This window comes from Coregonus lavaretus, assembly GCF_964263955.1.
Source record: "Coregonus lavaretus genome assembly, chromosome: 28".
Lineage (NCBI taxonomy): Eukaryota > Metazoa > Chordata > Actinopteri > Salmoniformes > Salmonidae > Coregonus > Coregonus lavaretus.
In genome coordinates this window covers 37173560-37190483 of record NC_140015.1, presented here as the reverse complement: position 1 = coordinate 37190483, position 16924 = coordinate 37173560, and the positions used below count along the sequence as shown (strand labels likewise).

The window sequence follows — 16924 nt, the reverse complement described above, 5'->3', positions numbered from 1 at the left end:
CACACCAGTTTGGGCCAGTTTATTCCTGTAAATAATAACCATGGTAACTCTGTGTATGTCTCCTTCCGTGATCCTGCACCCTGTGAGAACGGTTCAGATGCACCACACACACACACTGGACACCTACACACACTGGACACACACACACACACACACACACACACACACACACACACACACACACACACACACACACACTGGACACACACACTGGACACACACACACACACACACACACACACACACACTGGACACACACACACACACACACTGGAAACATACACACACTGGACACACACACACACACACTGGACACACACACTTGACACACACAAACACACACTGGACACACACACACACACAGGACACACACTCACACACACACTGGAAACACACACACACACACACACACACAGACACGCACACACACACACACACACACACTGGACACACACACACACACACACACACTGGAGACAGATTCACACATACTGGACACACAGACACACACACACACACACACACACATTCACACACACTGGACACACACACAAACACACACTCTCCAGTGTGTGTGTGTGTCTAGTGTGTTTGTGTGTCCAGTGTGTGTGTGTGTGTGTGTGTGTGTGTGTCCAGTGTGTGTGTCTGTGTGTCCAGTGTGTCTGTGTGTCCAGTGTGTCTGTGTGTCCAGTGTGTGTGTGTCCAGTGTGTGTGTGTGTGTGTCAAATGAAATGAAATCAAATGTTATTTGTCACGTGTATTTGTCAATGTAAATAGTCTGGGTGGCCATATGAATGTCCAACAGAGCTGTTGCCAGAGAATTGAATGTTCATTTCTCTAAGCCGCCTTGAACGTTGTTTTAAAGAATTTGGCAGTACATCCAACCAGACAAAAACCGTAGACCACGTGTATGGTGTCATGTGGGCGGGGGATTGCTGGTGTCAACGTTGTGAACAGAGTGCCCCATGGTGGCGGTGAGGTTATGGAATGGGCAGGCATAAGCTACGGACAACGAACACAAGTGCATTTTATCGATGGCAATTTGAATGCACAGAGATACTTGATGAGATCCCATAGTCATGCCATTCATCCGCCGCCATCACCTCATGTTTCAGCATGATAATGCACGGCCCGATGTCGCAAGGATCTGTACACAATTCCTGGAAGCTGAAAAAACCCTGTTATTCAATGGCCTGAGTACTCACCAGACATGTCACCCATTGAGCATGTTTGGGATGCTCTGGATAGACCTGTACGACAGCGTGTTCCAATTCCCGCCAATATACAGCAACTTTGCACAACCATTGAAGAGGAGTGGGACAACATTCCACAGGCCACAATCAACAGCCTGATCAACTCTATGCGAAGGAGACGTGTCGCGCTGCATGAAGCAAATGGTGGTGACACCAGATACTGACTGGTTTTCTGATCCACTCCCCTACCTTTTTTAAAAAGGAATCTGCGACCAACAGATGCATATCTGTATTCCCAGTCGTGAAATCCATTGATTAGGGCCTAATTAATTTATTTCAGTTGACTGATTTTCTTATATGAACTGTAACTCAGTAAATTTGTTGAAATTGTTGCATGTTGTGTTTATATTTTTGTTCAGTATAATAAAGAAGAGCAGTTCTAAATGTTTGATATGATGTTAGTCACACTAAGTCATTCCATTCTTTCACTAAAGCTCTAATGTAACTTTTTATTGACAGATGCCTCATTTCCATGTGTTGGATTTTGATGAAAGGAAATCCCATATAGTCTACTGGACAGGACTTTGCTATGGCATCTTCTGTTTGGGTGTCTCAGGTCAGGTCTGAGCCATGATCAGAATGTGTCTCTGTGTCTATTTCCAGTCCTGCTATTTCTACCTGTCCTGATCTAGTGTTTCACCCCTGACCTCCTCACACTGTCTCACTGTCCATGTCTGCTTTTAGCTCCCACCTCTACCTCACTGTGTTATATTGGACCTTATGCTTGTTATGTCAGTTATCAAACATACTGACCTTTCTGACCCTATCCCATGCCCCTACTTTCTAGAACTAAACATTTAAATTCCTCTATTAGTTATGTTTAGTGTCCATTTATTTATGTATTTGTTGTATATTGGGGTTGTGCCGCAGAGCATCATGGGGGTTTGTATGTGTTGAGATGATCACGTTCCATATAAATGGTTGAACTGATTCCTGTTTCCTGTCTCATCATCATTTAATTGTTATACAGACGTGGTTATGAAACCCACGAGACATAACAACAGATTGGTGATGAGTAAGTCTGAATCTACAGGAACTATTCTGTCTGGAAGAAGTCAGACAGAACAGGTAATAAGACGTATGTGGATATTGTGGAGATACTTAAAGGACATTTTTCACCTGAACCACTAGTTAATGCTGAAAGGTTCAGGTAACACAGGAGAAGAGGGAGAATCTGTTACAATGTTTGCTGCTGCATTAAAGAAACTATCAGAACACTGAGTTTAATGCTGTTCTAAATGACATCATTAGAGACAGACTAGTATGTTGGCTACGGAGTGAAGCTACACAAAAGAGACTGTTGACTGAAAGTAATCTGACCTTGGTAAAGGACATTGAAATCAGTGTGTCCATGGAACTAGCTGCTAAAGAGGCTCACCAGTTGAGTTCATCAGGAACTTAGTGGGTTCATCTAACAATCCTAATCACCAGTTGATACATTTGAATCTCATACACAGGATATACCTTCCACCTAGAAAACATAATTTAATACAAATCATAACCTCTCCTCTGTGTGATCTATGTAATCAAGGTGCCGTTTGGCTCCTTTATGCATATACATACAGTGGGGAGAACAAGTATCTGATACACTGCTGATTTTGCAGGTTTTCCTACTTACAAAGCATGTAGAGGTCTGTAATTTTATCATAGGTACACTTCAACTGTGAGAGACGGAATCTAAAACAAAAATCCATAAAATCACATTGTATGATTTTTAAGTAATTCATTGGCATTTTATTGCATGACATAAGTATTTGATCACCTACCAACCAGTAAGAATTCCGGCTCTCACAGACCTGTTAGTTTTTCTTTAAGAAGCCTTCCTGTTCTCCATTCATTACCTGTATTAACTGCACCTGTTTGAACTCGTTACCTGTATAAAAGACACCTGTCCACACACTCAATCAAACAGACTCCAACCTCTCCACAATGGCCAAGACCAGAGAGCTGTGTAAGGACATCAGGGATAAAATTGTAGACCTGCACAAGGCTGGGATGGGCTACAGGACAATAGGCACGCAGCTTGGTGAGAAGGCAACAACTGTTGGCGCAATTATTAGAAAATGGAAGAAGTTCAAGATGACGGTCAATCACCCTCGGTCTGGGGCTCCATGCAAGATCTCACCTCGTGGGGCATCAATGATCATGAGGAAGGTGAGGGATCAGCCCAGAACTACACGGCAGGACCTGGTCAATGACCTGAAGAGAGCTGGGACCACAGTCTCAAAGAAAACCATTAGTAACACACTACACCGTCATGGATTAAAATCCTGCAGCGCACGCAAGGTCCCCCTGCTCAAGCCAGCGCATGTCCAGGCCCGTCTGAAGTTTGCCAATGACCATCTGGATGATCCAGAGGAGGAATGGGAGAAGGTCATGTGGTCTGATAAGACAAAAATAGAGCTTTTTGGTCTAAACTCAACCCCAAGAACACCATCCCAACCGTGAAGCATGGAGGTGGAAACATCATTCTTTGGGGATGCTTTTCTGCAAAGGGGACAGGACGACTGTACCGTATTGAGGGAAGGATGGATGGGGCCATGTATCGCGAGATCTTGGCCAACAACCTCCTTCCCTCAGTAAGAGCATTGAAGATGGGTCGTAGCTGGGTCTTCCAGCATGACAACGACCCGAAACACACAGCCAGGGCAACTAAGGAGTGGCTCCGTAAGAAGCATCTCAAGGTCTAAATACTTATTTCCCTCATTAAAATGCAAATCAATTTATAACATTTTTGACATGCGTTTTTCTGGATTTTTTTGTTGTTATTCTGTCTCTCACTGTTCAAATAAACCTACCATTAAAATTATAGACTGATCATGTCTTTGTCAGTGGGCAAACGTACAAAATCAGCAGGGGATCAAATACTTTTTTCCCTCACCTTATGTGTATGTATGTACAGTTTAAGTCGGAGGTTTACATACTCCTTAGCCAAATACATTTAAACTCAGTTTTTCACAATTCCTGACATTTAATCCTAGTAAAAATTCCCTTTCTTAGGTCAGTTAGGATCACCACTTTATTTTAAGAATGTGAAATGTCAGAATAATAGTAGAGAGAATTATTTATTTTCTGCATTTCTTTCTTTCATCACATTCCCCAGTGGGTCAGAAGTTTACACTCAATTAGTATTTGGTAGCATTGCCTTTAAATTGTTTAACTTGGGTCAAACTTTCGGGTAGCCTTCCACAAGCTTCCCACAATAAGTTGGGAGAATTTTGGCCCATTCCTCCTGACAGAGCTGGTGTAAGTGAGTCAGGTTTGTGGTCTGGGCTTTGTGATGGCCACTCAAATACCTTTACTTTGTTGTCCTTAAGCCATTTTGCCACAACTTTGGAAGTATGCTTGGGGTCATTGTCCATTTGGAAGACCCATTTGCGACCAAGCTTTAACTTCCTGACTGATATCTTGAGATGTTGCTTCAGTAGTTCCACATAATTTTTCTTCCTCATGATGCCATCTATTTTGTGAAGTGCACCAGTCCCTCCTGCAGCAAAGCACCCCCACAGCATGATGCTGCCACCCCCGTGCTTCACGGTTGGGATGGTGTTCTTTGGCTTGCAAGTTTACCCCTTTTACCTCCAAACATAACGATGATCATTATGGCCAAACAGTTATATTTTTGTTTAATCAGACCAGAGGACATTTCTCCAAAAAGTACGATCTTTGTCCCCATGTGCATTGCAAACCGTAGCCTGGCTTTTTTATGGCGGTTTTGGAGCAGTGGCTTCTTCCTTGCTGAGCGGCCTTTCAGGTTGTGTCGATATAGGACTCGTTTTACTATGGATATAGATATTTTGTACCTGTTTCCTTCAGCATCTTGACAAGGTCCTTTGCTGTTGTTCTGGGATTGATTTGCACTTTTCGCACCAAAGTACGTTCATCTCTAGGAGACAGAATGCGTCTCCTTCCTGAGCGGTATGACGGCTAAGTGGTCCCATGGTGTTTATACTTGCGTACTATTGTTTGTACAGATGAACGTGGTACCTTCAGGCGTTTGGAAATTGCTCCCAAGGATGAACCAGACAATTTTTCTGAGGTCTTGGCTGATTTCTTTTGATTTTCCCATGATGTCAAGCAAAGAGGCACTGAGTTTGAAGGTAGGCCTTGAAATACATCCACAGGTACACCTCCAATTGACACAAATGATGTAAATTAGCCTATCAAAAGTTTTTAAAGCCATGACATCATTTTCTGGAATTTACCAAGCTGTTTAAAGGCACAGTGAACTTAGTGACCAACTGGAATTGTGATACAGTGAAATATAAATCAAATAATCTGTCTGTAAACAATTGTTGGAAAAATTACTGATGCACAAAGTAGATGTCCTAACCGACTTGCCAAAACTATAGTTTGTTAACAAGAAATGTGTGGAGTGTTTGAAAAACAAGTTTTAATGACTCCAACCTAAGTGTATGTAAACTTCTGACTTCAACTGTATACGTGTTTATTTTAGGCTTCGTCCTCGTCGTTGTTCATGACATACCTTGTGTTGGGTGGAGAAAATAAAACCCCTATTACATATTCCTGCGCCTGTCTTCAAATCCTTATACAACATGACAAGAATAAGTTCATTAGAGTTACCAGCCTCAGAAATTGCAGCCCAAATAAATGCTTCACAGAGTTCAAGTAACAGACACATCTCAACATCAACTGTTCAGAGGGGACTGTGTGAATCAGGCCTTAATGGTCGTATTGCTGCAAAGAAACCACTATTAAAGGATACCAATAAGAAGATGAGACATGCTTGGGTCAAGAAACACGAGCAATGGCCATTAGACCGGTGGAAATTTGATCTTTGGTCTGGAGTCCAAATTGAAGATTTTTGGTTCCAACCGCCATGTCTTTGTGAGACGCGGTGTGGGTGAATGGATGATCTCTGCATGTGTATTATCCACTGTAAAGCATGGAGGAGGTGGTGTTATGGTGTGGGGGTGCTTTGCTGGTGACACTGTCTGTGATTTATTTAGAATTCAAGGCACACTTAACCAGCATAGCTACCACAGCATTCTGCAGCGATACGCCATCCCATCTGGTTTGGGCTTAGTGGGACTATCATTTGTTTTTCAACAGAACAATGACCCAACACACCTCCAGGTTGTGTAAGGGCTATTTGACCAAGAAGGAGAGTGATGGAGTGCTGCATCAGATGACCTGGCCTCCACAATCCCCCGACCTCAACCCGATTGAGATGGTTTGGGATGAGTCGAACGGCATAGTGAAGGAAAAGCAGCCAACAAGTGCTCAGCATATGTGGGAACTCCTTCAAGACTGTTGGAAAAGCATTCCAGGTGAAGCTGGTTGAGAGAATGCCAAGAGCGTGCCAAGCTGTCATCAAGGCAAAGGGTAACTTTTGGGTTACTACATGATTCCATATGTGTTATTTCATAGTTATGATGTCTTCACTATTATTATACAATGTAAAGAATAGTAAAAATAAAGTAAAACCCTTGAATGAGTAGGTGTGTCCAAACTTTTGACTGGTACCTTATATACTGTATATTATATATACATCACATGCGACTCATAATAAGACTAAGCAATTAGCCTATTCAATAGCAATTAGCATTTTACATTAATTATCTTTATATGACTGCATAAGATCAATAGCAATATGCAAGGACACTATAGTTAAACCATGTGCAATCGAGTATTGTGCATTTGTCCTTTCATTGTGTTCCTGGACCATTTGCAGCTCCAGGTGTCAGAGAGCAGAGAAATTAGTGCCAAGCCTACATCACCATCATCACCATCACCATCATCATCATCACCATCACCATCACCATCATCACCATCACCATCACCATCATCATCATCACCATCACCAATACCATCATCATCATCATCATCATCACCATCACCATCACCATCACCAATACCATAATCATCATCCCACCTTGAATAAAAGTATAGGAACAGTCTCTTTATGTTCCTGGATTAGAGGGCATTGATCCACTTTTTACATTTTCAGGAAGATCCATGGACCAGTCACTGTTCATAGACAGACAGCTGGGTACTGGAGACTGATCTCTGAGTCTGGTTGGAGCATCAGGAATTATCAAGTGGATTTCCACAATGCATGTTTAGTTATTAAACCCCATAGTATTTCATACAGTAATGATGATCAGTAGTATGAGAAAGCACCCTGGATCATTATTAAACACCATAGTATTTCATACAGTCATGATGATCAGTAGTATGAGAAAGCACCCTGGATCATTCGATCATGTCAGACATTTCCCTCTATTTCTCCCCACATGGAACTGCTGATGTAAAAGGGCTTTATAAATAAATGATTGATATAACGTTGAACTCCCAACCAGGCTGCAGTCTGTTACATTCTCACATTCTCCACAAATCTTTGAGGATTTCCCATTTTATAATGTATCATGTATAGCAGTAGCCTTACTTTGGGTCAAAGGGCATTGGTCCACTGATAACATGCTTACAGGAGCTCTGGTCGGGTGAGATGTGTCGAGTAAAGCTTAAACCATGTATTTAGATTGTAGGTAGGTATTGTAGTTAGGTATTGTAGGTAGTTTATCTAGGTAGTTATTGTAGGTTATTGTAGGTAATTATTGTAGGTAAGTATTGTATTCGGCTGAGCCCGGTGAAGCACGAGGCTAGCTAACCCACCTGGACCAATAAAGCTAGCTAGCTAGCGGGTAGCTACTGGTAACTATTAGCAACTGTGGATAGTTGTTTCCAATGTTATTTCACGCTTAAGAGTACCTGTAATTATGCCAGCTAGCTACCTACCATTCAGCTGTTTTTCTAACCTCATTATCTGAAGCGTTAACGTTAGGTAGTTAGTAGCTACTGTACTCGAAATATAGCTAGCTTGTTGGTACCTGGATAGCTAACTAAACAATAGCTGGAACAACCTAGCTGCAATATTTGGAGACGCTTTCTCTCCATTGGGACAGACGCGAACTGGCTGAATCGATTCAGTGGCTAGCTTTGCACTTAACTGGCTAACAGTAGATACTAAGGGTAAGTTATAACCTACATTTATTTTTGTTTTGTTTTTACATACTGGTAACAAGAGTCGTTCAAGGGAATTCGGGACATGGGTGACTAGTCAACATTAGCTTGGCTCTCTCTGTGTGTTTCATGCCGTCGGAGGAGGGGTGGTTCATTGGCAGAGAGCAATGGCTAGCTAGTATGCTAACTATTCTAGCTAACTAACTGGTTGAATAAGTTGACGACATACTCACTCAAACTGTCAATACTAACCCAAAACTTTACACAACGTTAGACACGGACACAAATGATCTGTTTGGCGTGTGTCACGCCCTGGCTCTGGGGACTCTAGTATGTTGAGCCAGGGTGTGAGTTTTCATTTGTGTTCGTTCTAGTATTGTGTTTCTATGTTGGCCAGTGTGGTTCTCAATCAGAGGCAATGTGAATCAGCTGTTGCTTGTTGTCTCTGATTGGGAACCATACTTAGTCAGCCTGTTTCCCACAGTATGGTGTGGGATCTTGTTCCTTTTGGTTTGTGTTTGTACCGTAGGACTTCACATATCGTTTGTTGTTTTGTTCGTGTAACATTAATAAAAAGCATGTTCGCATTCCACGCTGCGCCTTGGTCCTCTTTATACGACGATCGTGACAGAAGATCCCACCAGAACTGGACCAAGCAGCGGGTCCAGGAGCCATCGCCAGGGAAATCTCTAGCAGATATCCAGCGCCTCCTCGACTGGGTCAAGCCGTGTGAGCAAGAGAGGTCCATTCCTGCTCTCCGCACCAAGTCAGTGGTGCGCTTCGTCAGCCCGGTCCGGCCCGCTCCTGCTCCCCGCACCAAGCCAATGGTGCGCGTCGCCAGCCCGGCCCGGCCTGTTCCTGCTCCCCGCACCAAGCCAATGGTGCGCGTCGCCAGCCCGGCCTGTTCCTGCTCCCCGCACCAAGCCTATGGTGCGCGTCGCCGGCCCGGCCTGTTCCTGCTCCCCGCACCAAGCCAATGGTGCGCGTCGCCTGCCCGGCCCGGCCTGTTCCTGCTCCCCGCACCAAGCCTATGGTGCGCGTCGCCAGCCCGGCCCGGCCTGTTCCTGCTCCCCGCACCAGGCCAATGGTGCGCGTCGCCAGCCCGGTCCGGCCCGCTCCTGCTCCCCGCACCAAGCCTATGGTGAGCGTCGCCAGCTCGGTCCGGCCCGTTCCTGCTCCCCACACCAAGCCAGTGGTGTGCGTCGTCAGTCCGGCAGGCACCGGTCAGCTGCTTCACGCCGGAGCTAGAGCAATCCGCTCCACCAGTGTGCAGTCCAGCTCCGGCCAGCGGGGCCAGACCGGACCAGGGGTACTTTGGGGGGTTGGAGAGGGAGTGGGGATCAGGCCCGGAGCCGGATCCGCCGCCAAGGCGGAGTGCCCACCCGGTCCCTCCCCTGTGGTGTTTGGTTGGCGCGGCCGGAGTCCGCGCCTTTGGGGGGGGGGTACTGTCACGCCCTGGCTCTGGGGACTCTAGTATGTTGAGCCAGGGTGTGAGTTTTCATTTGTGTTCGTTCTAGTATTGTGTTTCTATGTTGGCCAGTGTGATTCTCAATCAGAGGCAACGTGAATCAGCTGTTGCTTGTTGTCTCTGATTGGGCACCATACTTAGTCAGCCTGTTTCCCACAGTATGGTGTGGGATCTTGTTCCTTTTGGTTTGTGTTTGTACCGTAGGACTTCACGTATCGTTTGTTGTTTTGTTCGTGTAACATTAATAAAAAGCATGTTCGCATTCCACGCTGTGCCTTGGTCCTCTGTATACGACGATCGTGACAGCGTGTTAACACACTGGTTTGTTGTAACCGAGTATTGGTGCTAAACCGTGTTATTGGAGGCTGGCATGCTAGTTGGCTATGGCGTCATAGGATTCGGTGCCCTGGACGGTTTTCACGGAAGAATACTGTACCAAGTTAGCTAGCTGAATAAACTAAGTTAGAGTCTATTCCTAGAAAACATTGAACCGCTGTAGTTTACAACAATTATCATTTCAAAAGTGGAAGTTGGGAGAGTTATATTTGAGTGTTTTAGTGAAACGTGAGGGAGGCCCCGCTCTCTTGCTTTCCCAGATGTTTAGTTCATTTCATTCCGATCTCCTTTTCATTATTGTAGCCTTTTTCTGTAGCCTGTCAACTATGTGTCTGTCTATCCCTGTTCTCTCCTCTCTGCACAGGCCATACAAATGCTTCACACCGTGTGGCTGCTGCCACTCTAATCTGGTGGTCCCTGCGCGCACGACCCACGTGGAGTTCCAGGTCTCTGGCAGCCTCTGGAACTGCCGTTCTGCAGCCAACAAGGCAGAGTTAATCTCAGCCTATGCTACCCTCCAGTCCCTCGACTTCTTGGCGCTGACGGAAACATGGATTACCACAGAAAACACTGCTACTCCTACTGCTCTTTCCTCGTCTGACCATGTGTTCTCGCATACCCCGAGAGCATCTGGTCAGCGCGACGGTGGCACAGGAATCCTCATCTCTCCCAAGTGGACATTCTCTCTTTTTCCCCTGATCCATCTGTCTATCTCCTCATTTGAATTCCATGCTGTCACAGTCACTAGCCCATTCAAGCTTAACATCCTTGTCATTTATCGCCCTCCAGGTTCCCTTAGAGAGTTCATCAATGAGCTTGACGCCTTGATAAGGTCCTTTCCTGAGGATGGCTCACCTCTCACAGTTCTGAGTGACTTTAACCTCCCTACGTCTGCCTTTGACTAATTTCTCTCTGCCTCCTTCTTTCCACTCCTTTCCTCTTTTGACCCCCCCCCCCCCCCCCCCCCCCCCCCCCCCCTACTCAAAAGGCAGGCAATACGCTTGACCTCATCTTTACTAGATGCTGTTCTTCTACTAATCTCACTGCAACTCCCCTCCAAGTCTCCGACCACTACTTTGTATCCTTTTCTCTCTCGCTCTCCTCCAACACTACTCACTCTGCCCCTACTCCGATGGTAATGTGCCGTCGCAACCTTCGCTCTCTCTCTCCCGCTACTCTCTCCTCTTCCATCCTATCATCTCTTCCCTCTGCTAAATCCTTCTCCCTCCGATCTCCTGATTCTGCCTCCTCAACCCTCCTCTCCTCCCTTTCTGCATCTTTTGACTCTCTATGTCCCCTATCCTCCCGGCAGGCTCGGTCCTCCCCTCCAGCTCCGTGGCTTGACGACTCATTGCGAGCTCACAGAAGAGGGCTCCGGGCAGCCGAGCGTAAATGGAGGAAAACTAGACTCCCTGCGGACCTGTTATCTTTTCACTCCCTCCTCTCTACATTCTCTTCCTCTGTTTCCGCTGCTAAAGCCACTTTCTACCACTCTAAATTTCAAGCCTCTGCCTCTAACCCTAGGAAGCTCTTTGCCACCTTCTCCTCCCTGCTGAATCCCCCTCCTCCTCCCCCTCCCTCATCCCTCTCTGTGGATGTCTTCGTCAACCATTTTGAAAATAAGTTTTTTTATTTATTAAGTCAAATGACACCGCTGGTCCTGCTCACACTGCCCTACCCTATGCTTTGACTTCTTTCTCCCCTCTCTCTCCAAATGAAATCTTGCGACTTGTGACAGCCGGCCGCCCAACAACATGCCCGCTTGACCCTATCCCCTCCTCTCTTCTTCAGACCATTTCCAGAGACCTTCTCCCTTACCTCACCTCGCTCATCAACTCATCCTTGACCGCTGGCCATGTCCCTTCCGTCTTCAAGAGAGCGAGAGTTGCACCCCTCCTCAAAAAACCTACACTCGATCCCTCCGATGTCAACAACTACAGACCAGTATCCCTTCTTTCTTTTCTCTCCAAAACTCTTGAGCATGCCGTCTCTAGCCAACTCTCCTGCTATCTCTCTCAGAATGACCTTCTTGATCCAAACCAGTCAGGTTTCAAGACTGGTCATTCAACTGAGACTGCTCTTCTCTGTGTCACGGAGGCTCTCTGCACTGCTAAAGCTAACTCTCTCTCCTCTGCTCTTATCCTTCTAGACCTATCCGCTGCCTTTGATACTGTGAACCATCAGATCCTCCTCTCCACCCTCTCCGAGTTGGGCATCTCCGGCGCTGCTCACTCTTGGATTGCGTCCTACCTGACAGGTCGCTCCTACCAGTTGGCGTGGCGATAATCTGTCTCCGCACCACGTGCTCTCACCACTGGTGTCCCCCAGGGCTCAGTTCTAGGCCCTCTCCTATTCTCTCTATACACCAAGTCACTTGGCTCTGTCATATCCTCACATGGTCTCTCCTATCATTGCTACGCAGACGACACACAATTCATTTTCTCCTTTCCCCCTTCTGATAACCAGGTGGCGAATCGCATCTCTGCATGTCTGGCAGACATATCAGTGTGGATGTCGGATCACCACCTCAAGCTGAACCTCGGCAAGACGGAGCTGCTCTTCCTTCCGGGGAAGGACTGCCCGCTCCATGATCTCGCCATCACGGTTGACAACTCCATTGTGTCCTCCTCCCAGAGTGCAAAGAACCTTGGCGTGACCCTGGACAATACCCTGTCGTTCTCCGCTAACATCAAAGCGGTGACCCGATCCTGCAGGATCATGCTCTACAACATTCGCAGAGTACGACCCTACCTTACACAGAAAGCGGCACAGGTCCTAATCCAGGCACTTGTCATCTCCTTCTGGATTACTGCAACTCGCTGTTGGCTGGGCTCCCTGCCTGTGCCATTAAACCCCTTCAACTTATCCAGAACGCTGCAGCCCGTCTGGTGTTCAACCTTCCCAAGTTCTCTCATGTCACCCCGCTCCTCCGCACACTCCACTGGCTTCCAGTTGAGGCTTGCATCTACTACAAGACCATGGTGCTTGCCTACGGAGCTGTGAGGGGAACGGCACCTCCTTACCTTCAGGCTCTGATCAGACCCTACACCCAAACGAGGGCACTACGTTCATCCACCTCTGGCCTGCTAGCTCCCCTACCTCTACAGAAGCACAGTTCCCGCTCAGCCCAGTCAAAGCTATTCGCTGCTCTGGCACCCCAATGGTGGAACAAGCTCCCCTACGACGCCAGGACAGCGGAGTCACTGACCACCTTCCGGAGACACTTGAAACCCTACCTCTTTAAGGAATACCTGGAATAGTATAAAGTAATCCTTCTTCCCCCACCCCCCATAAAAAAAAAGAAAAAAAAGAAAAAAGGTGGCTGTCCCACTGGCTATCATAAGTTGAATGTACCAATTTGTAAGTCACTCTGGATAAGAGCGTCTGCTAAATGATGTAAATGTAAATGAGAGGAGAGGATTGTCCATGGACCAGTCATAGACAGACAGCTGGGTACTGGAGACTGCTCTCTGGGTCTGGGGGTTGGCAGTGCCCCCCTCCTCTCTCTCCTCAGAGACACTCATCTTAGGGGTATGTTGTAACCTCCAGAATTACATCGCTAGAAAGAGTCACACACATTATTTGGGGGGCAAACACTTCCTTGATCAATCATATACTTACTAGTGTTTAATAGTCTATATAAAGATATGCACTACTACACAGACTGACACATCATAACTCCATCAAACACCCATCAAACAATAACACAAGTTGTCCCTTACTTCAGACTCTCTCTGCTCTGTCTGTTACATTATTGTTCTGAAATACAATACTTTACTGTCTTCTCCCCAGTTTAGAGTTCATAGAATATCCTGCTCTGTCCTCTCTCCAGTTTAGAGTTTATAGGATATCCTGCTCTATCGTCTCCCGTTTAGAGTTTATAGGATATCCTGCTCTGTACCCTCGCCAGTTTAGAGTTTATATGATATCCTGCTCTGTCCTCTCTCCAGTTTAGAGTTTATAGGATATCCTGCTCTGTCCTCTCTCCAGTTTAGAGTTTATAGAATATCCTGCTCTGTCCTCTCTCCAGTTTAGAGTTGATAGGATATCCTGCTCTGTCCTCTCTCCAGTTTAGAGTTTATAGGATATCCTGCTCTGTCCTCTCTCCAGTTTCGAGTTTATAGAATATCCTGCTCTGTCCTCTCTCCAGTTGAGAGTTTATAGGATATCCTGCTCTGTCCTCTCTCCAGTTGAGAGTTTATAGGATATCCTGCTCTGTCCTCTCTCCAGTTTAGAGTTGATGGAATATCCTGCTCTGTCCTCTCTCCAGTTTAGAGTTGATAGGATATCCTACTCTGTCCTCTCTCCAGTTTAGAGTTTATATGATATCCTGCTCTGTCATCTCTCCAGTTAAGAGTTTATATGATATCCTGCTCTGTCCTCTCTCCAGTTTAGAGTTTATAGGATATCCTGCTCTGTCCTCTCTCCAGTTTCGAGTTTATAGGATATCCTGCTCTGTCCTCTCTCCAGTTTAGAGTTTATAGAAAATCCTTCTCTGTCCTCTCTCCAGTTGAGAGTTTATAGGATATCCTGCTCTGTCCTCTCTCCAGTTTAGAGTTTATAGGATATCCTGCTCTGTCCTCTCTCCAGTTTAGAGTTTATAGGATATCCTGCTCTGTCATCTCTCCAGTTAAGAGTTTATAGGATATCCTGCTCTGTCCTCTCAAAATGCATCCTGTCTGGAAAAGAACAAATATACTTTCAGTTTCAGGTATGCTTTCTCCACACCATGAGGATGAACCATTAACGGTGGAGCTAAACCTTTTCTTTACTGACAACTGGGGTTAGAGACAGACAGAGACTGAGAGAGACACAGACATCAGATAACAGTTTTCTTTACTGACAACTAGGGTTAGAGACAGACAGAGACTGAGAGAAACACAGACATAAAATACTCATGATCTTTGACCTCCCATCATTTCAAGCTTTTTTCACAGAAATCACATGGTAACACTTTACATGGCATGTTATAGGCATTAAATTATAGGCATCAAATCTGACACATGTACATTTCATTCAGTGGAATTGAGTTCATACAGAAACAAGATGGTTGTGTCAAGAATTTGACAAATAAACATTCTACAGACAACAATATTTACAAACACCAAGAAGCCCAATAACAACCAGATCAATGATTTGTAAATGAAAACAGTTTTTACAACACAGTGTGGTGATTCATTCTATTAATGAATGACTCTAGTTGACAATGACTGTCAACTTCAATGGTGTGTATTCATGAATATTTACAATCATATGTTTACACACTAGAGAGCTATTCTAGATTGTTGCTCCAGTGTGTTTGACACAGAGACCACCTGACACAGGGACACTGAGCTGTCAAACCAAAGCCTGAACCCTGGATAGAGGGGCTCAGTGAATGTGGTGTGGAATGTGTACAGGTGGGTCAGTGTGTCAGAGGAGACTCTGTAGAAGGACAGAGTGCCGGCTGGCCAGTCCAGATACACTCCTACTCTGTGGGAGCTGGAGGAGGAGACGTCTATGGGAGTGGGATTACCATTGTGCCAAACCATGTAACTGTTATCAGAGCAGTCCAGAGTCCAGGACTTGTCATTGTATCCAATCACAAAGTCATTACCCCTTCCTCTCCTGCTGATTCCTGTATATGTCACTCCTATGTAAGCCCCTATTCCACTCCACTCTGCCTCCCAGTAACAGCGCTCAGTCAGACCCTCTCTACACAGCACCTGTTTACAGTCCTCAAATCTCTCTGTGTGATCAGGATACGGCTGCTTCTCTCTCCTACATGTCACCTTTCTGTTCTCCTCAGACAGAGAGAGGTATCTGTTTACTGTGTTTGGGTCCATTGTGAGATCACAGGCATCTGATGGGGAAGACCAGGTATATTACAAATCATCTTCATATCACATCAGAATGTTAATGTTTCTAGTTATTAAATGACCACATCAGAATGTTAATGTTTCTAGTTATTAAAGGACCACATCAGAATGTTAATGTTTCTAGTTATTAAAGACCACATCAGAATGTTAATGTTTCTAGTTATTAAAGGACCACATCAGAATGTTAATGTTCTAGTATTAAAGGACCACATCAGAATGTTAATGTTTCTAGTTATTAAAGGACCACATCAGAATGTTAATGTTTCTAGTTATTAAAGGACCACATCAGAATGTTAATGTTTCTAGTTATTAAGGACCATTTACATTACATTTAATGTTTCTAGTTATTAAAGGACCACATCAGAATGTTAATGTTTCTAGTTATTAAAGGACCACATCAGAATGTTAATGTTTCTAGGTATTAAAGGACCACATCAGAATGTTAATGTTTCTAGGTATTAAAGGGCCACATCAGAATGTTAATGTTTCTAGTTATTAAAGGGCCACATCAGAATGTTAATGTTTGTAGGCATTAAAGGACCAAGGAAAGGTTCTATAAGACTTGCTGAATGATCATATATTCTACTGAATGGTAATATATAAAACACACACAGCAAAATATAACCACAGAGTGAAGTCCTATTAGTGTAACCACACATAGATAGCTCACTTATCAAGCAAGCTCTTCTTTGAGTCAACTTGAATTTAGACTGAGTAATAACAGGCTAATTCTGAACAGTAGTCAAAACTCACATTCTCTAAGCCATGGTTTGATTGTGTTCACCCTCCAGGTTTAACGCTGTAAGAGGAGCAGGAGAACAGACAGTAAATGTACACACTGGTTCTCTCTCTCTCTCTCTCTCTCTCTCTCTCTCTCTCTCTCTCTCTCTCTCTCTCTCTCCTTCTCTCTCCTCCTCCTCTCATCCTCTCTCTCTCTTCCCTCTCCTCATCTCCTCTTCTCTCTCTCTCTCTATCTCTCTCTCTCCTCTCTCTCTCTCTCTCACTCTCTCTCTCACTCTCTCAGC

General features: G+C 45.1%; 1 protein-coding gene across 1 annotated transcript in view; it reads right to left on the bottom strand.

Annotated features, from left to right (window-relative positions):
* Positions 1-14860: 14860 nt before the first annotated feature.
* LOC311104047 (uncharacterized protein) overlaps positions 14861-16924 on the bottom strand; it is a 59903-nt gene continuing 57839 nt past the window's right edge. Inside the window, 3 exon segments of the mRNA XM_084145700.1 lie at positions 14861-15883; positions 16653-16682; positions 16685-16698. Of these exon segments, the coding sequence (XP_084001826.1) occupies positions 15306-15883; positions 16653-16682; positions 16685-16698 (622 nt within the window). The 3' untranslated portion in view covers positions 14861-15305.